The sequence below is a fragment of the Cladophialophora psammophila genome, assembly GCF_000585535.1.
Source record: "Cladophialophora psammophila CBS 110553 chromosome Unknown aczJe-supercont1.1, whole genome shotgun sequence".
Lineage (NCBI taxonomy): Eukaryota > Fungi > Ascomycota > Eurotiomycetes > Chaetothyriales > Herpotrichiellaceae > Cladophialophora > Cladophialophora psammophila.
The window spans coordinates 3,668,543-3,688,040 of NW_006912922.1; the positions used below are offsets into that span (position 1 = coordinate 3,668,543).

The 19,498-nt window shown below is 52.6% G+C and overlaps 4 protein-coding genes across 4 annotated transcripts; 2 read left to right on the forward strand and 2 right to left on the reverse strand.

Moving 5' to 3' along the window:
- Positions 1-7,524: 7,524 nt before the first annotated feature.
- Positions 7,525-12,775, forward strand: A1O5_01293 (uncharacterized protein; the record flags this gene model as incomplete). Its single annotated transcript, XM_007741912.1, has 3 exons — positions 7,525-7,930; positions 7,984-8,107; positions 8,155-12,775. The coding sequence occupies 3 exons, from the start codon at positions 7,525-7,527 to the stop codon at positions 12,773-12,775; spliced, it is 5,151 nt and encodes a 1,716-aa protein (XP_007740102.1).
- Positions 12,776-14,693: 1,918 nt separating this feature from the next.
- On the reverse strand, positions 14,694-15,076 carry A1O5_01294 (uncharacterized protein; the record flags this gene model as incomplete). The annotated part of the gene is made up of 2 exons (XM_007741913.1): positions 14,694-14,904; positions 15,012-15,076. Coding segments are annotated over 2 exons (276 nt in total), but the record flags the coding sequence as incomplete, so codon positions are not given.
- An 804-nt stretch (positions 15,077-15,880) lies between these two features.
- A1O5_01295 (uncharacterized protein) lies at positions 15,881-17,108 on the reverse strand (the record flags this gene model as incomplete). Its single annotated transcript, XM_007741914.1, has 2 exons — positions 15,881-16,430; positions 16,486-17,108. 2 exons carry the CDS (start codon positions 17,106-17,108, stop codon positions 15,881-15,883), a joined length of 1,173 nt encoding a protein of 390 aa, XP_007740104.1.
- A 547-nt stretch (positions 17,109-17,655) lies between these two features.
- Positions 17,656-19,149, forward strand: A1O5_01296 (uncharacterized protein; the record flags this gene model as incomplete). Its single annotated transcript, XM_007741915.1, has 1 exon — positions 17,656-19,149. The coding sequence occupies one exon, from the start codon at positions 17,656-17,658 to the stop codon at positions 19,147-19,149; it is 1,494 nt and encodes a 497-aa protein (XP_007740105.1).
- Between the last annotated feature and the right edge of the window lie 349 nt (positions 19,150-19,498).

Here is a 19,498-nt window from a genome sequence, read left to right on the forward strand (position 1 = left end):
CCTACCCATGTGGCACGTGCCCTGCCCGTGCAGCGAGAACGGGCATGCAGCAGCTCGACCAGCCTATATCAAAAATGTCCCATGCGTCAGAGAGCAATCATTAGAGTGTCGGTGTGTGGAGACACGAAGTTGCAGAGCTTTCCATAATGGTTATTCCACCTGAATATCGAAACCTCACGCCATTTCGAGAAAGTACGCAAAAGTACCCTAGGTCCTTTTGCTCGAGGTGAGACGGAGCGATGAATCACGATCCAGAGATGCTCACAGATTCAATCTGATCCTTCGCAAAATGCAGTCCAACCTCTCCTGCCGATGCCCGAACTGCTTGTACTTCTCTTGAGGCAGTAGTGGGATACTGTTACGTAAAGCCAGTCTCGATGAATTCGAAATGGCCAAGGCTCTCTCCATGGAAGAGGGTCTCAAAAAATTCCAGCTCTACTGTCAAGGACGTTTGTTCGGGCTAATGGACCGCCACTTTCCAAGACCACAGCATGCTCATCGTTTAAAATCGAAGATGGAGGCAATTCTCATGAAGCAAAACTGATGAACGTTCCTGAATCTTTTGGACAAGACGATCTTCAAAACGAACATATCGACTCCAATAATAAGCCGAAAAGTCTTGTCCGTATTGGCCCTTGAAAATTTGGAGAGATACTTTGACATTTCGGCGCCGCATTCGGGCTCGGCCTACGTCTTATATCATGGGCAATCTAAAGTTCGTGATCTTCAACCGCTATAGATCGGCATCACTGTTCCAGAATGGAACAGCTTGCAAGGCAATAATACGATACTGGCAAAGTCAAGAGCTTGATCGGACGACCTAATCCGCGTCGCACATCGTGATCGCTCTTATTGTCCAAATGAGTGGATTGAGCAGTGCTCTGACCGGCTGCCCTGCAACCGGGCATCTGTCTGATATATATATATACATGACAAATGAGTGGGCTGAACTGCTTTGACAGGCAGTCTGAGTCAGCGACAGCGATATCAGTTGGATGAATCCAGTTCAGCGGGGGAAATGGAGCCAATACCGGCTCGTATTTGAGGTCAGGGGCTGACGAGGTTCTACAAGGCTGTCCTCGTAAGCGACTCGTCGACAAGCCGTTGGTGTTGTTTCACACTCAGCCTGTACAGGGTCATTGTTGTTGCCAACCCGGCAGCTCCCGCCAGGTTCCAGGTAGCCTCGCGTGTTCTCCACCCGAGTTGATCCAACATTTCCGAAAACCTGTCAACTTAATCCCCAATGGAAATCACATAGCGTTCGTATAATCATTATGAGTGAGTTTCTTAGCATTCGTATCTTTTGCCTTGCTGACAATCTTGAAAAGAAGTCTGGTGTAGAGGCAAATGTTTGCGAGGCATGGGGAGATCATTGATCCTGCCATTTCCCGACAAGGGATGCACTGACAGTGATGAGTAAAGTCTTGACCTTCCTCGCCCACTTTGTCTTCGAGTTCAGATCAAACAAAACATCTGGTGATTCAGCGGCTCTTCGCGGAAAGGCATGAATTACCCATTCGCACGCTTGACGCAGCTGGGAGTCGGCTTGGGGATAGACGGAACAGCGTGCGATGCTGTTACCATTCTCGCTGTCGTTTCCAGGGCGCACTTTGCTTGGCCGACTGACGGGGCCACATGGATTACACCACCGACTCTTCCATAGAGCTTGCGAGTTTTGAAGGGGGGGAAAGCATAGGTCAAGTCAAGATTAACGCAGACTCGCAGACCAATCACGAAGCTCCCCCTCCAGCAACATCTCCAGCCTGTTCGGGAATGGTTCCTGGTCACATCATAAAGACTTACTCATCAATCAACTTCCACCTTCTTGTTGTGCCAGAGAACAGCTTCCCCAGTGCAAGCTGCATTATTCAGCAGCAAGAAGGCCAGTCGAGTCATCCCGGGCTCGGAAGAATTTCACCAAGCGCCGCGAGACGGGTAACCGTGGTCTCCGCGTATCACCGCGAGAGAAGTCGACTTCTGCTGCGTTGTCCAGTTCAACGCGGGCAATTTCAACGTTGCTGATCATTGCTTCAATTTGGTCGAGCTGATTGGAACATATACCTTGATCAATGCGCTTGACAAGAGCCTGAAATCACAAGGCGACTTCGGGCTATTCGATTTCATCCTTCAGTGTGGTTTTCACGATATGTGGCTCGAACACACATCTGAGGCACGGGTACAATTCCCAGCAGCAATGATGGCGACTCTCTCAGATTACATACCCTTTTTCTATCTTGCGCTGCTCTCCCTGATTGGGTGCTCCTGGTCAAGTACCCGGGAGGCATGAAAGCAACCTCGGAGCCGCAGTCCATTGCCTCTTAATGGGGTCTTTCAGCGCCGGGAAGACGGAACAGACCAAGAGACGTCTAAGTACAGCCAACCTGGCCAGCAGGTGGGCGGCATCAATCCTGCAAAAACCACCCAATTACGCTGAGAGCATCTTTGTCTCTAGTAAAGAACAGGTACGTATCGCAGTATGTCTGATTGGTTCGCAGAAAATAGTCCTGAGTCAAGTGCTACGTAAGCAGGCACCTGGCGGCGCCAGCAGGAGCGGTCCAACCAATGCAGACCCATGCGAAGTATGAAGTGGCTACCGATGCATTCTCGATTGGGCCATTTGGACCGATCACTGACCAAAAGCTCGATCCTCGGAAAACTGCTAGGAATGTGAAGATGATGATTGGCAGCCTGGTGATCAAGACCACATGCTGGCCCGGCTCCGCATGTATGCAGCGTCAATACGGGGATACGGAGTACGAAGTACAATTATGGAAGACTTCCCCGGCGATTGTAGTCTTCTTCATCAGAGCTGGACTCAGCAAAAGATGGGCAGTTGTACAGGTCTCCAAGAACGGGGCCTGAGACGGCGGGGAAGTCACTCTGTAAGATACGCCCTGTCACTCTTACCTGGGAACGGTCCTCCTCATACGTGTATCGTGCTAGAATAGTCGAGGAAGATCTTCCGGTCGCCAATCACGTCAGTCTGAGATTGACGACAATATCAGAAGACTGCAAAATCAGGTTGTCGAGCTCAGAATGGAGTGTAAAATCCTGCAGCAAGCACGACATGACTCTATCCGCGTGGCCGCGCAGATGATCAAGGAAATTGAACGCTTGGAGAACGTCCTCAAGTCTGTGCTCCAGCAAAAAGAGGGAGCTTCGAAGGACGACTCGCCTTGAAGAAGAAACGACAGACGAGACTGGCACTGACCGGATCTTCACTTCAGATGTGGTGTTGCATCTGCCATCGATCCTTGGTAAGCGGGAGTCGAGAAAGCCAGATCTACCATTCACTTGAGCAGTCTGTTCTGTTGATGCCTGCACACGTATGCAATAGAACAGCCACTCTTTTACCTTGAAGCACCCTTTACCGTTGGCTTTGCGGAGCTCAAAAGCGGTTCCTAAAAACGAACTGGGTGGTCGTCTGTTGGGTTGCAATGTGCAGGACTGGTTCATAGGCGAAATCTGGAATCCCACGGCATAGGCGCGGTAACGGCATTGGGAGGCTGCCAGTGTTAACAGAATTCGTCGAGAAGGCGATGAGGTCGAGGCATACGCGGTTGTTTTGACCCAGCAACAGGGAGACCCGTTTGAGGACTCTCCAAACCGAAGAATTGCCCGAACCCATCCCATCTATTGCTCTCGCGGATGGGCCTTCCCAAATCAAAGTGCCTAGGGGCCCGTCTGTATGCTAGACGAGCAATTGGTCAATAGGATTGGTTCCCCCCGGCATTGATTCAGCAGGGATATGGGCCAGTATGAGAGAAGTCCTGCTCTTGAGCACGAGACTGCATTTAGCTGGTGGCTCAGATCCACACCTCCAACTGAGGAATTGAGATGATATCAATCACTACACGAGGCCTTGCAGACACTAGGACCAAAATAGCCGTCAACCGCTGCATCCATCTCTGCAAGTATTCCAGTGCCGATCTGACCGCTGGTGCTGGCAGGCGATCTTTGTGCGTCGTGTTCAACGTCGCATCGATGAGGACACTTTCCGCCTTTGCATGATTAGTCCATGAAGGCTTGTGGTCTCTTCCATTTGGTCGAGAGGAGAAAAAGAAATGACGGTCAACGACGAGCAGGAGGTAATGTGTATCGCTAGCAGGTATCATATCGTTATGACAGCTGAGCACCAGACATTGTCGTGTTCGGCCATGACACGCACATCCCGGGCCAGATTGCTCATGCTAATTATTTTGCGAGCGGCATCATGTTTCTCCTGCGACTGATACACAATGCCTCGTTAGAATGCAATCCCGGAAGCCCCAACCCAAGATGGGTGGTATGAATGCGATGTAAAAGCGGTGTCGCGGAAAGCTCACACCGCTCAACACGGTGTGGCGTTTTCGAGGCTTGCAAAGTCCGAGTACACGAAGACTCGATTTCTCCGCTGATGCAACACGGACTTCCTCAGGTGACGCAAACTTCCATGTTTTCAATTCCTCGTGGCTTGACTTCAGAAATACGACCCATTCTGTCTGTCCAATCCCGTGCCCATCAATATAAAGGTGGCTGGGAAAGAGGCTACTGAAGCCACACCGTCATGGCACGCAAGATTTCGGAGCAGCAGCATCCATCCGCCGCTGCAGGGTATACGGAATAAATGAGACAGGGAAAAATAACTTGCTCCTTTTGAAACACCAGTGAATGCGACTTTGTGCAAGCCAGGTTGATAACTGGCCTGTGCCTTGCAGCAAGCGCAGGAACGGCTGGGAACAGAGAGCAGCTTAGACATAGATACGAATACCACCTACCGACAGCAACGATTGAGGCTGGTGGGCCTCACTAGGCCCTGAGCAAAGCCTTACCCTCCCTGAACCCCCACCGAACCCCAACAGACAAGTCTTTTGCCGTAGTTGCTGCACCACACTCAAGTGCTTGGATACTCCCTGAAGTCGTTGTTGAGTCACGCAGCTACGTGTTCAAAACAGAATTGCTATGGGACTTTATGCCAATGAATCCCGGCAGCAACACGTCAAGTATCATCATGCGGATCGTACCGTGCAAACCACACAATAGATGATCTTCTTGTGGTTGTTGGAATGGAGGGCTTGCCAATCATTCCGAGGCTGACGCTGGGATGGAAACACTCGAAGATTTTCGGCTGGAAACGTCGAAAAATCAGCAGGCACTGGGGGTTGTTTGGAATGCGGCCGTGTGCCGATTGGCTCTTGAGGGCAAACATTTAGCGTAGGCGCTTAGATGCAGAAGCGTGCTGGGCCGCCTGAAGCCTAGGGACCGTGACCAGCAGTTCCCGTTCGGGTCTGCACCGCATGCCTAGCGATCCGGCCTTTTAACTTTAGGGATGGATCGAGCCCAGGCTTTCAACACCCCTTCATGACGGGTGACAAAGGTGACAGTCGTGTCGGAGACGGCACCAAGAGTGTGGCAGAACGCCGAGAGGAACGCCTCCTCTGCCATGGGTTGTAAGATGTCACTGTGAAGGAAGGTTCACGGCGCCACCGCAAAAAAAGGGAACGTGGAGTCATGGACACACACAGCTTGCCACGTTCCTCCACACTCGTTGCTCCGTCGACTCTTGAGCGTTGATTCTGGCTCGCCCCGTGGCTGCTGGCGCGTCTCCATTCGAGCGTTGTTTGATCGACATAAATTTTCCGGCGCATCGATCATACCTGCTCTTAATTCTTACATATTAATGTCGCACATTGGGACTCTAAAGCATTCCTTTGATCTGTAAGTGAATGAATGAATTGCATTGTACAGGGATGCAGCGGTCGGCTGGCGCAAAAACAGGTGGTACTTGCGTCGCTCGCTCGTTGCGGGAGTCGGGCACTACTGCTGGTCATTGTTCTTTTTCGCCCGGACCATACTGGAACGGCTCTTCGGGCCACTGGGCTTTGGTGAGGGCGGGTGTGCAGCGCAGGTATCGATATACCTACCTATTGCCGAGTGCTCTGGCCTGAAGAATGGATATCGCCCTAAAGTTGATCCCGGTTTGGCCTGTGGAGGGGCCAAGTTCAGGGTAGAACTGGTCGAGCTGGGGTGCCCAGGAACAGCAGGCTAACTAGCATATTGATTCAGTGAAGAAATACCTCGTACCCCGTACTGCAGTACTCGGTAGTCTGTATCTCTTTCCTCGCCCACGGAAAAAAATCCTGTGCCGGGCTCCTGTCAGGTTCGTGTCATTCTGTGAAAGGTGCGACAGATCGAAAAATGGTCAAATTGTCCTGGCAGGACAGGTCTGGCTGTACCACTGCCTGCGTTCGAGGCTATTCGCTTGGGTTTTTGCTCAATATCGACTTGGACTTCCTGTATCAAGGTCAGCAACCGAGAGACAGTCCACGTAGTGATATATAACACCTTCCAATGCACACAGGTGTATAGCCGCCCAGGCAATTTGTGAGGAGATTAGGCGGTACGAATTGGTATCGGCCCTCACACCCTTGCAAGCTTCGGGTCGCGGTGGAGTTTCACTGGGTTCAATGGGCTCAATGGTCGAGTGATGAAAGTCAGACAGGGAACAGTGCGCTGGAGTCTTGAGTGAGCCGCATATTGTGATTTGATGGCTGTCTGAAGTTGGGGCGTGTGACGAAGACCAGGGCGCATGTAGGCGCAGTGAGTGCAGCCAATCGAAGTACTGTAAGCGCCCAAGCCTGGCTAGTGCAGCCTGCGCTGCATCTCGTGCCTTGTCCCTCCACTCCTCTTCCCACCATCCACCACCCACCACTCTCCATCAAATCTTCACTCTTCGTCCATCCAGATCAACCTGCATTCGACCTAGAGCCAGGATTTGCCATGATTCGACCACGCCGCCCAGTTTATGCACCCTCACATGCTGCTTGCTGCGGGGCCGCAATCAAGCGCCCGCCCGCCAGTAAAGCTTCACGCCTGTGTTTCCATCATGTCGTTGGTACCTCGCAAGCCTCGACAAGCCATGACTGCCATCTTCTCGAATGGTTCCCGTTGCTGTCGATTGCCTATACTTCCTTTGCTGCGCCTCTCTTTGCCCCTTCAAGTGGAACTCGTCGATCCCTCGGGCCTGCGATCCCACACTTGAGCGAGAGATTTCTGTCTCAGCAGTTCATTTCCTTTGAACCAAACTCTCTGCTACTCTCTGGCTGCCGGCCTCCGGTACCTGCGATCGCGGGCAATATTTCCCGGATCTTAAATTCTTCTCCTGATCTAACCACGACGTCTCCCAATCCGTGGTGTGCCCTCCTATAAGCTCGTCTGCAGGAGCGAGAGCCCTCCGCGGTTACGTTGGCGCCCGCCGACCACACCTCCTCAGGCTTCCACAAGTCACTTGCGACAGAGAAGAAGTGAAGGGGATACATCCTGCCACTAACCACTCCCCTGGTTCCACGGCCGAAAGTTCAGTCGAGATCCCAACAACCGATTCTCTGGAAAAACTCAGGTGAATCTTGGTTGAGGCCATGTCCTAGTCCGGGACTGTATCGCGAAAGAGGTACTCAGAAGCCACGTCGTCCTATATATTATCCCTTTCATAAAGGTGCTGATAACCGCAGTCGCAGTCCCCCTCTGTTGTGGACCCGATTCAACATGTCTGCAGGACCGGGTCTGTCCAGGCAGAGATCTGTCTCGAGCAAGTCGAAGGGAGTAATACGTCCACCTATCCCTAGATTAAGGCCGTCTGGTGAAGACGCCGCCTTTGAACCATGCGCATCGACAGCCTCCCTCCTCCTCTTCGCCCATGGCGCGACAATTATATGCCTGCACCATGATACATTGGCCGTTGAGCGTCGGTTTGAAAAGCACTCGAAAGATATTCAATTGATATCCGCCGATAATGTCAGCGAAACTGGGGCTGGAAGGCTAGTTATCACCTACGATGTGGGACAGACGGCTATTGTTTGGGACTTATTCACTGGCGAGCAGCTCTCCCGTTTTGTATCGTATGAATCTTTGACGGTTGCGCACTGGATGAGAAACGGGAATGTCGCCTTCGGTGAGTCGCGTCTTCTCTGCAGCCTCATTGTCCTCCTGCTGAAATCGTGCAAGGAAATGCAAAAGGCGAAGTGATATTGTTCGAACCCGCAACAAGTGACCATATCTCAGCCCGGACTATATTCGATCCCATTACGGCGATAGCCCCGTCTTCAGATTGCAAAACTTATGCCATCGGGTAGGTAAGCTTGCAGTGCAGAAATGAATTATGCTCATCTTCGGCAGATATAAAAATGGGTCCATTTTGTTGGCAGCATTACAACCGTCCTTCACAATTCTACACACTCTGACAACGTCCCGCGCGCCCTCGCCAATTGTTTCTTTAACATGGCATGCCTCGTCCTCGAAACAGAAGTCTGACATGCTTGCAACCCAAACAGCAGACGGAGACTTGAGGGTCTGGAGCGTCTCCAAACCACCAACAGCCGAGGCTCCTCGAGTTATTCGCGTCTTAAAGCGTACCGACACTTATTCTCCTGGCCGAAATTGGATTTCTTGGTCCAAAAATGGCCGGATCGTTCAATTCAGCGAAGGCAAAACCTGGGCTTGGGACGTCCGAACCAAACATGTCACCTACGAGCCTATCCCGACGGTGGACGGGGTTAGAGCCATTGCTTGTCACGGGCCGACGGGCACCTTGTTTACCTTGGGACCGGATTACACAGTGCAACAGTATGATGTCGAAAGGGCGCTTTTGGTTGCAAACATACGACACTTGCCATTGACTGTTCCGCCCACACCGCCAGAGGATATAAGAGGGCCGACGTGGACGACATCTGAAAGCGAAGAAGAGCTAGCGTCTCCTCTTGTCCGGGCCCGACGGGAACTACGTGCTACTGAAGCAGCCAAGTATGACCGCAACAATATTCCTAGCCCTCAATCGGCTCTTAGTTCGCAGAAAGGTGGTTCCAAGAACGGAGTCAACGACATAATCTCGCCTGCTGGGAGGACCGACTATACGACCACATCGTTCGACACAGGCATTCAGTCACAAGCAACATTGTACCAGCCACCTGCACAGCTCTCTGGCCAGGCTTACCAGCCTCAGTCTCCTGCATCTGCAAGGACAGCCAGGAAAGGTTCTCGTTTGAGGCAGGAAGTGATTATGAGCCCCGAAGAGGCACAAGTTACAGAACTCTTCCCCTACACTAGGGCTCGACTGCACGATGTGCCGTATCGGGCCCCAAGATCGCTCGATGAGAGCCACATGACTCCAGATGATTTGCGAAGGCAGATGCTGAGCGTTGTGTTTGGTTGGGAAGAAGACGTCCAAGACCTTATTCGCGACGAATTGAGCCGCCATCCCAGCGATAGCCAAACCGCTATTTTTCTCGCCAAGTGGCTCGACGAAGACCCTGACTACTTGGCCGAGATCATGGGATCTACGGGGAGCGTCGCCAGTCTAGACTGGATGCTGCTGGCTTTGGGTACAATTAGCAACCAGGTGGGAGCGAAGAAAATCACGCAAGTCTTCATCGAGAAACTGTTGGCCAAAGGCGACATCCACGCCGCAGCTACTCTTCTGCTTGCCCTTGGCGACAGGAGCGATGCGATCGAAGTCTACGTGTCGAGGCATCAGTACATGGAAGCAGTCTTACTAACCTGCCTTGTCACACCAGATGACTGGCAAAGGCAATCATATCTGGTGCGCCGATGGGGTGAACACGTTGTCGAGAACTCGCAACAATCGCTTGCTATCCGCTGCTTCTCGTGCACAGGCGTCGAGCCTTCTGATCCTTGGACCTCACCGAATGCTCAACTAGCCACGAGAATCGTGCCGGAACCTGTTTCAAGTCCTCAAGCGCCGCCCCATTTGGAGCCTCTGGAGCCTCGGGAGTATCCTGCGATTTTCCAGAAGACTCTGGAGAGACGGCGGACGCTCGATGCCCCAACGCCGGTTGCCATGCCACCGCCGCATATGATGTCGGCCATCCATCAACCGCCCACGCCATTCAGGACTGCTGCTGCCCAAGGAACAAGAATTACTCCTCAAACATCGGCATTGAAACTCATCACCTCATTCGGAGCCCAACCGAACAACAACTTTAAATTTCCCGGGCTCAAGCCTGAAGACCGAACGCCAACTGTTGCTGCTGCTGTAACGCCCATTGCGGAATCAGCTATAGATAGATCCGCTCTGTCACCCGGCGGTCTAGGCTCTTATCGCTTGAACAACATTCGCAGCATCAACAGCGCGCTCTCGGGCAAGACCGCAACGCCAGGCGGCTTCCAGCCGAGTCGATTGGCGGTAATTGGGGAGACACCTGTCGATGTTGACGCTCCGCAGCTTTCAGGTTCATTGCCGCAGAGGTCTGTGTCTGTGCCCGCCGAATTGACAGCCTCCAAGCGGGCGGACGGCGAAGAACAAAATCCTGCTGTGAACGACACCCAACGAGGAAAGCAATCCTTGACACTGCTGACATCCGCACGGTATGAGCCATTAGCCACACCAGTGAAGGAAACACCACAAACAGCTGTCGGACCACAGACCGCCATCAAGTTCCCGGGGTCCGGCGCGCAATTTAATGTCGGCCTAGGCCATGATGAACGGCTCTTGGATGCATCACGGCCAAGGACTGGCTCGAAAAGTCGAAAGCCTGACGGACTCTCAATCCAAACTATCCACGTTTCGAGTCAAGAATATCTGCCGTCTTCCAGCTACGGAGAACCCGCTAGCAGACCCGCCACCACAGGAACGTACTTAAACACTCAACTCGATACCGCCGGAGACCTAACAAGTCCACCGACTACTGACCTTAGCTATCGGAGCGTTAAGAGCCCTATGGTTACCGGCCGAAGCATCGATCAGTATATTAGTAGTCTCGAACAAGCTCAATATTACGCGAAACATTCTAGAGCTCGCGGTTACAGCAGTAATAGCAAACAGTCGAGGGATGACCAATCAGACCGGAAAAAGAGCAGAGCTGGCAATATGGAAGACGGTGGCGAGAGAGAACCTCGACGAACAATTCCTGCAGCTAAACGATCGCCGTCCTCCCCAGTTCCAATGTCACCGGAGGATCTCCGCATGTACAGCACCAGTGTCGAAAGCTTTGACTCATTGTACAGTTCTAATTTCTCCGCGATCGATCGGTCGGAGACCCCTGGCAGCATGTCCAAACTTAGTCGTCGTGGCTCTCAATCAACTGCAAAAGGCGGCAAACCGCGCAAGAGATCGCACTCGAGACATACCGGCCCTAGGAGCAAGACGGGCAGCCGTGGTGCAAGCCGACAGCCAAGCCCAGAGCCTGCAATCTTTTCTCCAAGGGGCCGGAGCTCTTCTCGCAAAGAGAATCTAGGGCATCGTTCTCCGTCATCACCACGCCCAATGGTGCCTTCCGAAGAAGATCGACAGAGCCGGTTTGACCAAGATTCTGCTCTGAGGCTGGTTTCTAAGGACCGACACCGACTTCACCGAAGCACTAGTCGTCAACCACACCGTGATACAAGTGCAAAGAGAGATAGATCACCCGATCGACGAAGAGTTCGCGCCAGATCTCGCAGTCGTCAAGCAGAAGAGGCCACTACACTGAGTCGGAAGGGAAGCCGTAGTGAGCATCACCGTCGACATCGCCGTCCAAGTGACGCAACGTATGATCGGAGTGCCCATCCCGATGATCCTGAAGACATCAGCAAACTCAACACCACAGTCGTAGCTCAAGACGTGGTGCCGAGATCCGCCAGTCAACCTCAATTTGCATCGGGTTGGGAAGGGCAAGAGACGCTGGCAGAGCAGCCAGAAGCCCGAAAGCAGCCTCTGGATCGTCGTCCTTCTGCGCCCAACGTTCCCCTTGCAAGCGAGCTTTCTACACACTACAAGTCTGCCTCGACGAGCGAGATACCACCCCCATTATCAAGGTCGTACACTGACAATGCGATCATCAACGCATCTTCATTCCCGGAGAGTAGCCTGGGGACGGAAGTGTCCGGTCTCGGCCTACTCAAAGGAAGGCCAGGGACACCCAGGGCTATGCAGGTCGATGCCACAATCCCAGAGGGTCAGGAAGCGAACCCAATTTCTGGCGCGAGCGGTACCGAATTGTTAACCAGTGATGTTTATCGACCGCCTACCCGCGAAGACATCAGCAGACCTGGTTCAGCCCGAGCTCCCGTTTCCCTAGAATTCCTTGCCCAAATCCCCAAGCATCCCGCTTACGACCGCCGCATCGCGGGCAGTAGATCAAGCAGCAAGGGGGCTGAAGCTCGTGCAACCTCGCGGAGTCGAGGCACATCCCGCGACCGCACTGCGCGTGTATCTCCACGGGAAGTTGCACCGGCCACGATGTCAAGTCCTCCCATAGGAAGCACTGAAACATCGGTCCCTACAGCCTTCGTGCCCCAACAACCACATAACCCGCCTATTCTTCCCGAGTTGCAACACCTCGCCGAGCCACCGCCACCGCCTCCTCCGCCTCTACCGAAAGTGTCCTCCTACGCCGGAGGCAGCCCTAACCTGTCTAATCCACGTGGCTTTGATTCCATGGATGCCGCAACCGTGCCTCTGCCCATGTCTGCCTTCGCCACTCACACTACGTTCCACGATGTGCCGCCGAATACTAGTAACGCATTACCTCTGTCTGCCGGGCCCTTGTCTTCAAGCACGGGTCATAGGCGAGGGCGATCTGCGAATGACAACCAAAGCGGCAGCGGCAGTGGCAGCTCAGGAGGCCAATTGTTGAACAAATTGAGGAGCTTCACAGGAAGAACGAGGTCTCCCAGTAGGGGGAGAAGAGGTGGTGATGATAACCAAGCCATGAGTCCTAGGATTGTTGGAGTTGGCGAGAATGTGCAGCCGGCGCCATATGAGAGCATCCCGAGCGCTATGATGGGGAGTGTTGGATCTTGAAACAAGTTGCGTTCGTGAAGGCGGACTGAGTCGATGTAGTGAGCCCCCCGTGGCGGAAAGAGGCGGGGGAAGCAGAAGCAATGAAGATCAAGAAGTCCTGGGAAGTTGTTTCGAGCCGTTTCCTCATGTTCTAAAAAGCCCGGGAAAAGAGAGGTTGTGATCAGTGGCTCACGCGGGCTCAAAAAGCAAGTGCCGCTCTTCAGCGATGCCTTCTCTGCAATTCTTGACGATCCTTGCTATGAGCGATTGCAAATTGAGGAGATGAGATGAGTTGATCTATGGATAACGGAGTTGGGGATGTCGAATTAAACTAGCTAGTGACCTAGCCGATCAGGTAATAAAGTGATGGATGGAAACCACGACACAGCGGCATCGAGCCCAACGGATTTACTACTTCCCAACATGGCTGAGATTCTTTGTAAGGGGAGGGGAGGAGGGAGGAGAGACGGGCCGGTATGGAAGGAGTATAGGACGATTGAGTGACTCTATTTCATCCACTATTTAAGATATCTTGACGATGTCAATGAGATGGGTCCTATCACCACGGACGATATATGTCCTCCTCCATTCCCCATTCCCCATGTTGCCTGTTCGGACCTCTTCTGTCTCCACCTGTCCTGTTCTGTTCTGCTTCTCTCGTGTAAGATGGACCTATAAGGATCTCCCACTAGGAGGCTCTGCGCGAGGCGGGGGATGACGGGCGTATCGAGTATGGAGTACACGACAGAACCCCCTGTTTTTCACCCCCCTCGTCCGCGCCGAAAGGCCCGTGCCACGTATCGCGGACTAGTGTATGGCCTCTGGTGGAACGACCGTGTGTAATGTTTTGTATGTCACGGGGGCGTCTGATGAAAACAGGGGCGAATCTCGGGGGCGATTTTCTCGCTCTTTCCTTCTTTTTCTCGATTTCTCTGGTGTGTTTTGAGATTGCGCAAGCGTTGTCTCTCTCTCTCTCTCTCTTTCTCCGCGCACAGGTTAATTATTCCCCATTCTTTCCCACCCTGTTGAGAGGCGGATAATAGAGGGAGAGCAAAAGAAACAGACAATATCGTGAAATGTGTAGAAGATGGAAGGGCGGTGAAGATGTCTAGCTAGACCCGCTTGAACTTCTTCCTCTGGTTATAGCTGGTTTGTAGCTGGCTATTTTTAGGGATTGTTGTGCTCATAGACAGGGTGTGGCCCGGATAAGGTAGATCGTCCCTTTTTAAGGTACAATGGAAATATGACTCCGTGCAGAGAAGTTCTTCGAACTCCCTCAGCGCTGTTGTGGAGGGGAGGAGTAGCTGGTTGGTACTGTTGCTGTGCCTTGATCGACGAAGGGCGAAAGTGATTTTCTTTCCATTTGATGCCGGAGACATTTCGGTAGTCTGTGAAGATTCACTGGAATCGTATGAAGACGTTGACTGCTAAGACGCCGGTTTCGTACAAGTACAAATATCCTGCATGTCGAACATCGCGAGGTTTGGTGTGACGGGTTGGGTATGGTGATCAAGTGGCTTAGTCCTCGCCGAAGAGGACTGGGAAGCTGATAAGAGATACAGCGGACCGGGAGGCTGAAGGAGGAATGAGGGAGCTGTACTTTTCGTCCAAGGATCATCTCCTTCAGCGAACGTCTTGTAGTCGTAGTGGTCGGGTTCCCTGCCCAACAAGCAGCCTTGTTTCGACGTCCTCCGGTTTGAGAGCTTCGCAATTGGCGAGCATGGATAGCTAGTTTTCGAGGTGCCTTTCAGCCTGTCTCTTCTTTCGGTGCCTTGAACATATCTGCTCTTGACTTGACTCTCGAATCGAAAATCGGGTCCCGCGGTCTCGACATCTCTCGTTCCGTGGATTGTATCATTATGAGAGGACACCCCCATTCAGCTCATGCGCAGGTCCGACTAATTCTAATTCTTTGTCCGAAGGTGACTCAAACTCCACCACCACTCCTTCCCACGGCGACGCTCAGATCTCTGTCTTTCCTGCTCGCCAGGTATCTCTGCTTTTCCTTCTCGGCCTGGATCCAGTTCCGCCGGCCTTCTTCCTCGAGTAGTCTCGTGCGTTCGCGGGATTGCGACTCGAGCCGTCGCAGCCATAGGTAAGAGGCTACGGGGATGAAGACAATGGCGGCAAGGAAGAACTTCTTGGAGCGGCTGTTTTTCACACACATATAAACACACAAATCAGTGATCAGCCCAAGGATGTTTTGTGAAGGTCAAAGAACTGGTAAGGTGATCAAGGGAGTGGGCTCATTCCATACGTGAGGTAAGGGCCAGGACGGTAACCCGGGATGGAGCTCGGTTGTTGTGAATTGGGTGTAGACGACTGAGGCATTGTGACGAGTTGGAGGGTAAATGATGGATTGCTCGAATTGCTTGAGAGAGCTCCCCAAAGCCAACCAGGATCGACAGAATGAGCGGAATAGAGTGCCCAACCCTTCGGTGACACCTGGAAATGTCGAGGCACAAGGTTGCTGAAGACGTCCTCTTCTCTTGTCGTATCTCGTAGCAAAACAAGTAGAACAGCAATGGGAGGCACAGGTGAATCCTCGTTTGTGAAAGTGATGATTGTCTACCGAAAGAACGAAGTCAAGCATACATCACATCTCCGCACAGGAGCTGGACTGCTCTGCAAGCTCTTTGCTTGTTAAGCAATGTCTTGGGCTGCCTGGAGCTACGAATCGCGAGACGGGCACGAAGCATGCGAAGCGATTGGCGACTGCGGCAGCGGGCGACTCGGCGCGGGGGCTGATGGGCGAAGCCAGCGGAGAAGGATCCGATTTTGCGGGGGGCCGATCGGAGGGACTGATGTGGCTTCATCTAGGTATCATCTTGTCCACGCTCCGCTGCCTTGGTGTTGGGAGTATTACAGTCGGAATACTCCCGCTAAGTCCCAATACGATCAATGAGGCTTTTCCATATACCCAGGAGCCTCTTCCCAACGCACTTCCAAAGCCCCATTGCTATGTAGAGGCCCTATCCTGTAGTTTGTGGTAGTTTCCTTCGCAATAATGCCATGACGCCTGGTGCATGTCGTAGGCGCCGTGTCGCTGTATCTTCTTTGCTAAAATGCCATCAGTTCATCTCAGGAAAGAGCCGACGCACTCTGAATCTGAGCCCAAATCTCTTTTCAACCCTTTGTTCCACTGCTCTCTCCGTTGGTCTCGGTGGAACCCTCTCCATCGACATCGTCGCTACCAGTATCACCGTCCTCATCATTATCGTCACCGCCTTCTTGACTTTCCGCTGTGTTGCTCTCGGTGTCATCGTTCCGATCAGGCACGGGTTCGCCGTTCGTCCGGGCTAATCGCTCTTCTTCCCTCAGCATTCGCAGCCGTTCGGTTTCTTTGCGCATAGCCTCGAGGTTCCATGCGCCCTCGCCGCCATCCTCATCCTCGTCCTCTTCGCTATCTTCGTCTTCTGATCCCTTCCAGTTACCGCTTTCGAACATGGCTCTGCCGGTTGCATCCTTGGCTTTCATAGCCTCTGCTTCGGCAGCCTTCTTGTCCATGCGCTCTTTCTTCCATTTAGCGAAAGTCTCTGGTGTCACGGGTGTCAGCGTCCCAGTAAGTTTATGTCGTTCAGAGTCGAGGAAATCTTCCAGCGTCAGTGTGTTCATGGGCGACTTGTCCATCAACGCCTTCTCTGCACGCCTCTGTTCTTTGGTTTTCAGTACGAACCTAGCAAACCATGTCAGACGGATTTCAATAAAGCAAAAGATGACAATCCTCATACCCAGGCGGCAAGCTGTGTTTGTACATGCACTTGTCCCCTCCGTTGGGACAAGTCCAAAACCAGCCATACTTGCCATCTTCAACCGCTTGAATGAAGTATTTGCAAACTTTATCCGTGGTGGTCCGAGGATTGCCATGTTTACTGAGCACAACCTTTCGGAGCTTCTCTTCATCCCAGTCCTCCATGTTGTCCTTCTCTTTCTCCTCTTTGCTCTGTTCCCGCGTATCTTGGTACAAGTCCTTCTTGGCCACTTTCTTTCCCACTTCAAGGTCATGGCTGAACTTGCATTTCTTTCCTTTGTCACAGTGGCCCTGCTTGAAGAATTGACACAGCACAGTCTTGGGGTCGACGCCAAAGGGGACTTTCTGGACCTGGATGGGCTTAAAAAGTTCAGCGGCCTCGGCTTTGGCTTTTTCCGCAGCATCCTTCTCCTTCTTTCTTTGCTCTTTCTCGGCCTCTTTTCGCTTCTCTTCAGGAGACTTGTTCGACTTTGCTTGGGCCTGAAGTTGTGCAATCTGCTTTTTTGCACTGCCACCCTTCTTATTTTTCATGCCAAAAGTCTTGTCTTCGACGGATGCTTTCGTCTTTTTGGGCTGATCCCCGCCCTTAACCTTGGGCGCCATATTGGGTAAAATCGAATGAGGACTTGGGTAGTCGGAGCCTACAGTAAATTTACAAGGGCGGCGGTTTTCGAAAGGGCAGGGGAGGCGCTTCGCTTAAACGGTCAGGTATTAGTTGACAGAGACGTGATTGAGGAGGCGACAACTGTCTCAGAAGGACGTCAAATGGGCAAAACGAGGGACAGGTAAGTCTAAGTATGTGAGTTGGGCGAGGATTGCAGGCTGAACTGCTGGGAGGGCAATGATATTAGGATGAGTGCGCTATGGATGTTTTCAGCAGGTGGCCATGTGTGACTGAGAACTGTGGGGGAAGTCGCCGACGTCAGCGGAAAATGTGACAAAGTCAAGTCGCATGAGACAATCCACACCTAATACCTAACAGTACCTACTGTTAGTCCTTCCTCAGTTGGAGAGCTCCATATAACGCATCTGTCCCCCTTGCATATGCTGCTTCTTCGTGAAACGTCCCATCACTCTCTCCGATGAATCTTTCATACACTTTACTTGCCCACAGTCTGGAGCTATAGACTCAAAGTCGCAGGCATTCGCCATGGCAACGGAAGGCCCTCCTCCCTCCAGGCATCCTCCGTCAATGGGGCCTGGTGCGCGCGCCGCCAACAAACCCGGAGAGTCAGACTCAAGAACAAAGTTGATGGAAGTCATACAAGCGAGAGCCAAATACCAGGTCTCTGTCGAGCCGGATACCCTGTCGCTGAGCTACGAACTCAACAACACACCACGCCTCTACCGACTCTCATTTGACAATATGCCTTTGCATGGGCTTTCAAAATGGTGGATATATGGCGGATCCATAAGAGCGCGAAGAGCGGGTGTCCTAGCTATCGATCTTATACGTGGCTCCGAAAACGTGGTGCACAGACCTGTTACCCAACAAGAGGCGGAGGGTCTGGCGTATTGGACCTCGAGAAGACTCCTCTATGGTTCCCTAGCCACATTTGCTACCTCTGCCTTTGGTTTCTACTTGGCTCGCAGAGGTCGTGCCAACATGAAATTCCCTTTCGTCTCTGCAAAGCCCTTGGAACGGTATAACAGATTTCCTCTTCAGCGGATGCCCCTTATAACTGGTCAGTTGGCTCAAACGGCCTGGCAGGTCACAAGGTATGTCATCTGGATGGAGCTGTTCTTCCTGGTTGGTACGCCTCTCGCTGGCGCTTTGGCCAGTGTTAGTGTGGCAAGAGGAATGGCCACCGATTCACGAACCCGAGGGCTCTTTGAAGCAATGCAAGCAATGCGTGAAAGGCCCCGCGGCGACAGAGACCGGACGCGTTCGAATGCCCCAATGGAGTGGCCTCAACAGCCTCAAGGGCATGACGTTGGCGAGGATGCACAATCCGACTCCCAACCATATTACAAAGATATGGGAAGCGGCGGCTCCCCAGACGGCTCCATAATCGACCATGTCCATGATGGTGACAGCTTTTACCAAAGTGGAGCAAGTGACACCAGTGTTTTGGATAACTCTGGAACAAGGAGCCGAGAGAGAAAAGAGCAGCGAGGATATCCAGCACCGCAGCCTTCAAGGCAGGTGCAGACCAACGCGTCCTCCACCTCTTCGGCGGATTCTGACCCCTTCCTCTTCGACGACGCATCCCCCACTGCCGGAAACGACCCAGACATGGCCACTCCCATTCCCTACAGTCCATCTACGGGCGGAAGCGTCTGGGAGCGCATACGAAGAGGCAATGCTCCTTCCTCGGCCAAATCACCTGCAGCCACTTCTGACACCGATATCCGCCGTCAACGCCTCGAAACGGAACGAGCTCGCGAAGCTCGCGCCAATCAGATGGCAGAACGAGACTCGGAGAGCAACGAAGGCATCTCTTACACCAGTGAGACAAGACTAGGTAGGGATGGACGCGACAGAGAGCAGGAGCAACGGGAATTTGATGAGATGTTGGAGCGGGAAAGGAAGCAGAGCGGGAGCGAGGAGTATGATCGGGGGATGGCAGCGGTAGAGTCGGGAGAAGAAAGAAGGGCGGGGGAGGGAACGGGTGTTTGGGAAAGGAGACGGAGGGGAGATTGACATTGATCTGCTGTGAAGGAATAAAGCGTGGTCAAAAGGCAGAGGTCAAAATAATATTCCGGTCATATGTAGTTCGGGTTTACATGGGCTTGTACTCCTGTTCTGTACCATATTGTGGCGGCAAAAGCAAATGTCTAGGGGACACATTCACCTCATCTTCTTTTCAGAGCCATGCCCACGCCAGAGCTCGACTCACAGTCAGGGACTCAGAGAAAAAGCATCAAAAGCTTGACGGCTAGTTAGGTAGTTGGTTAATGCAAGACTGGTCCAAAATGACCCTTAGCAGCGTTCTCGCAGAACACTGCCAGGTTAGGTCGAGTTCGTCTCTTTGTCCTGCGAGGGCACATGG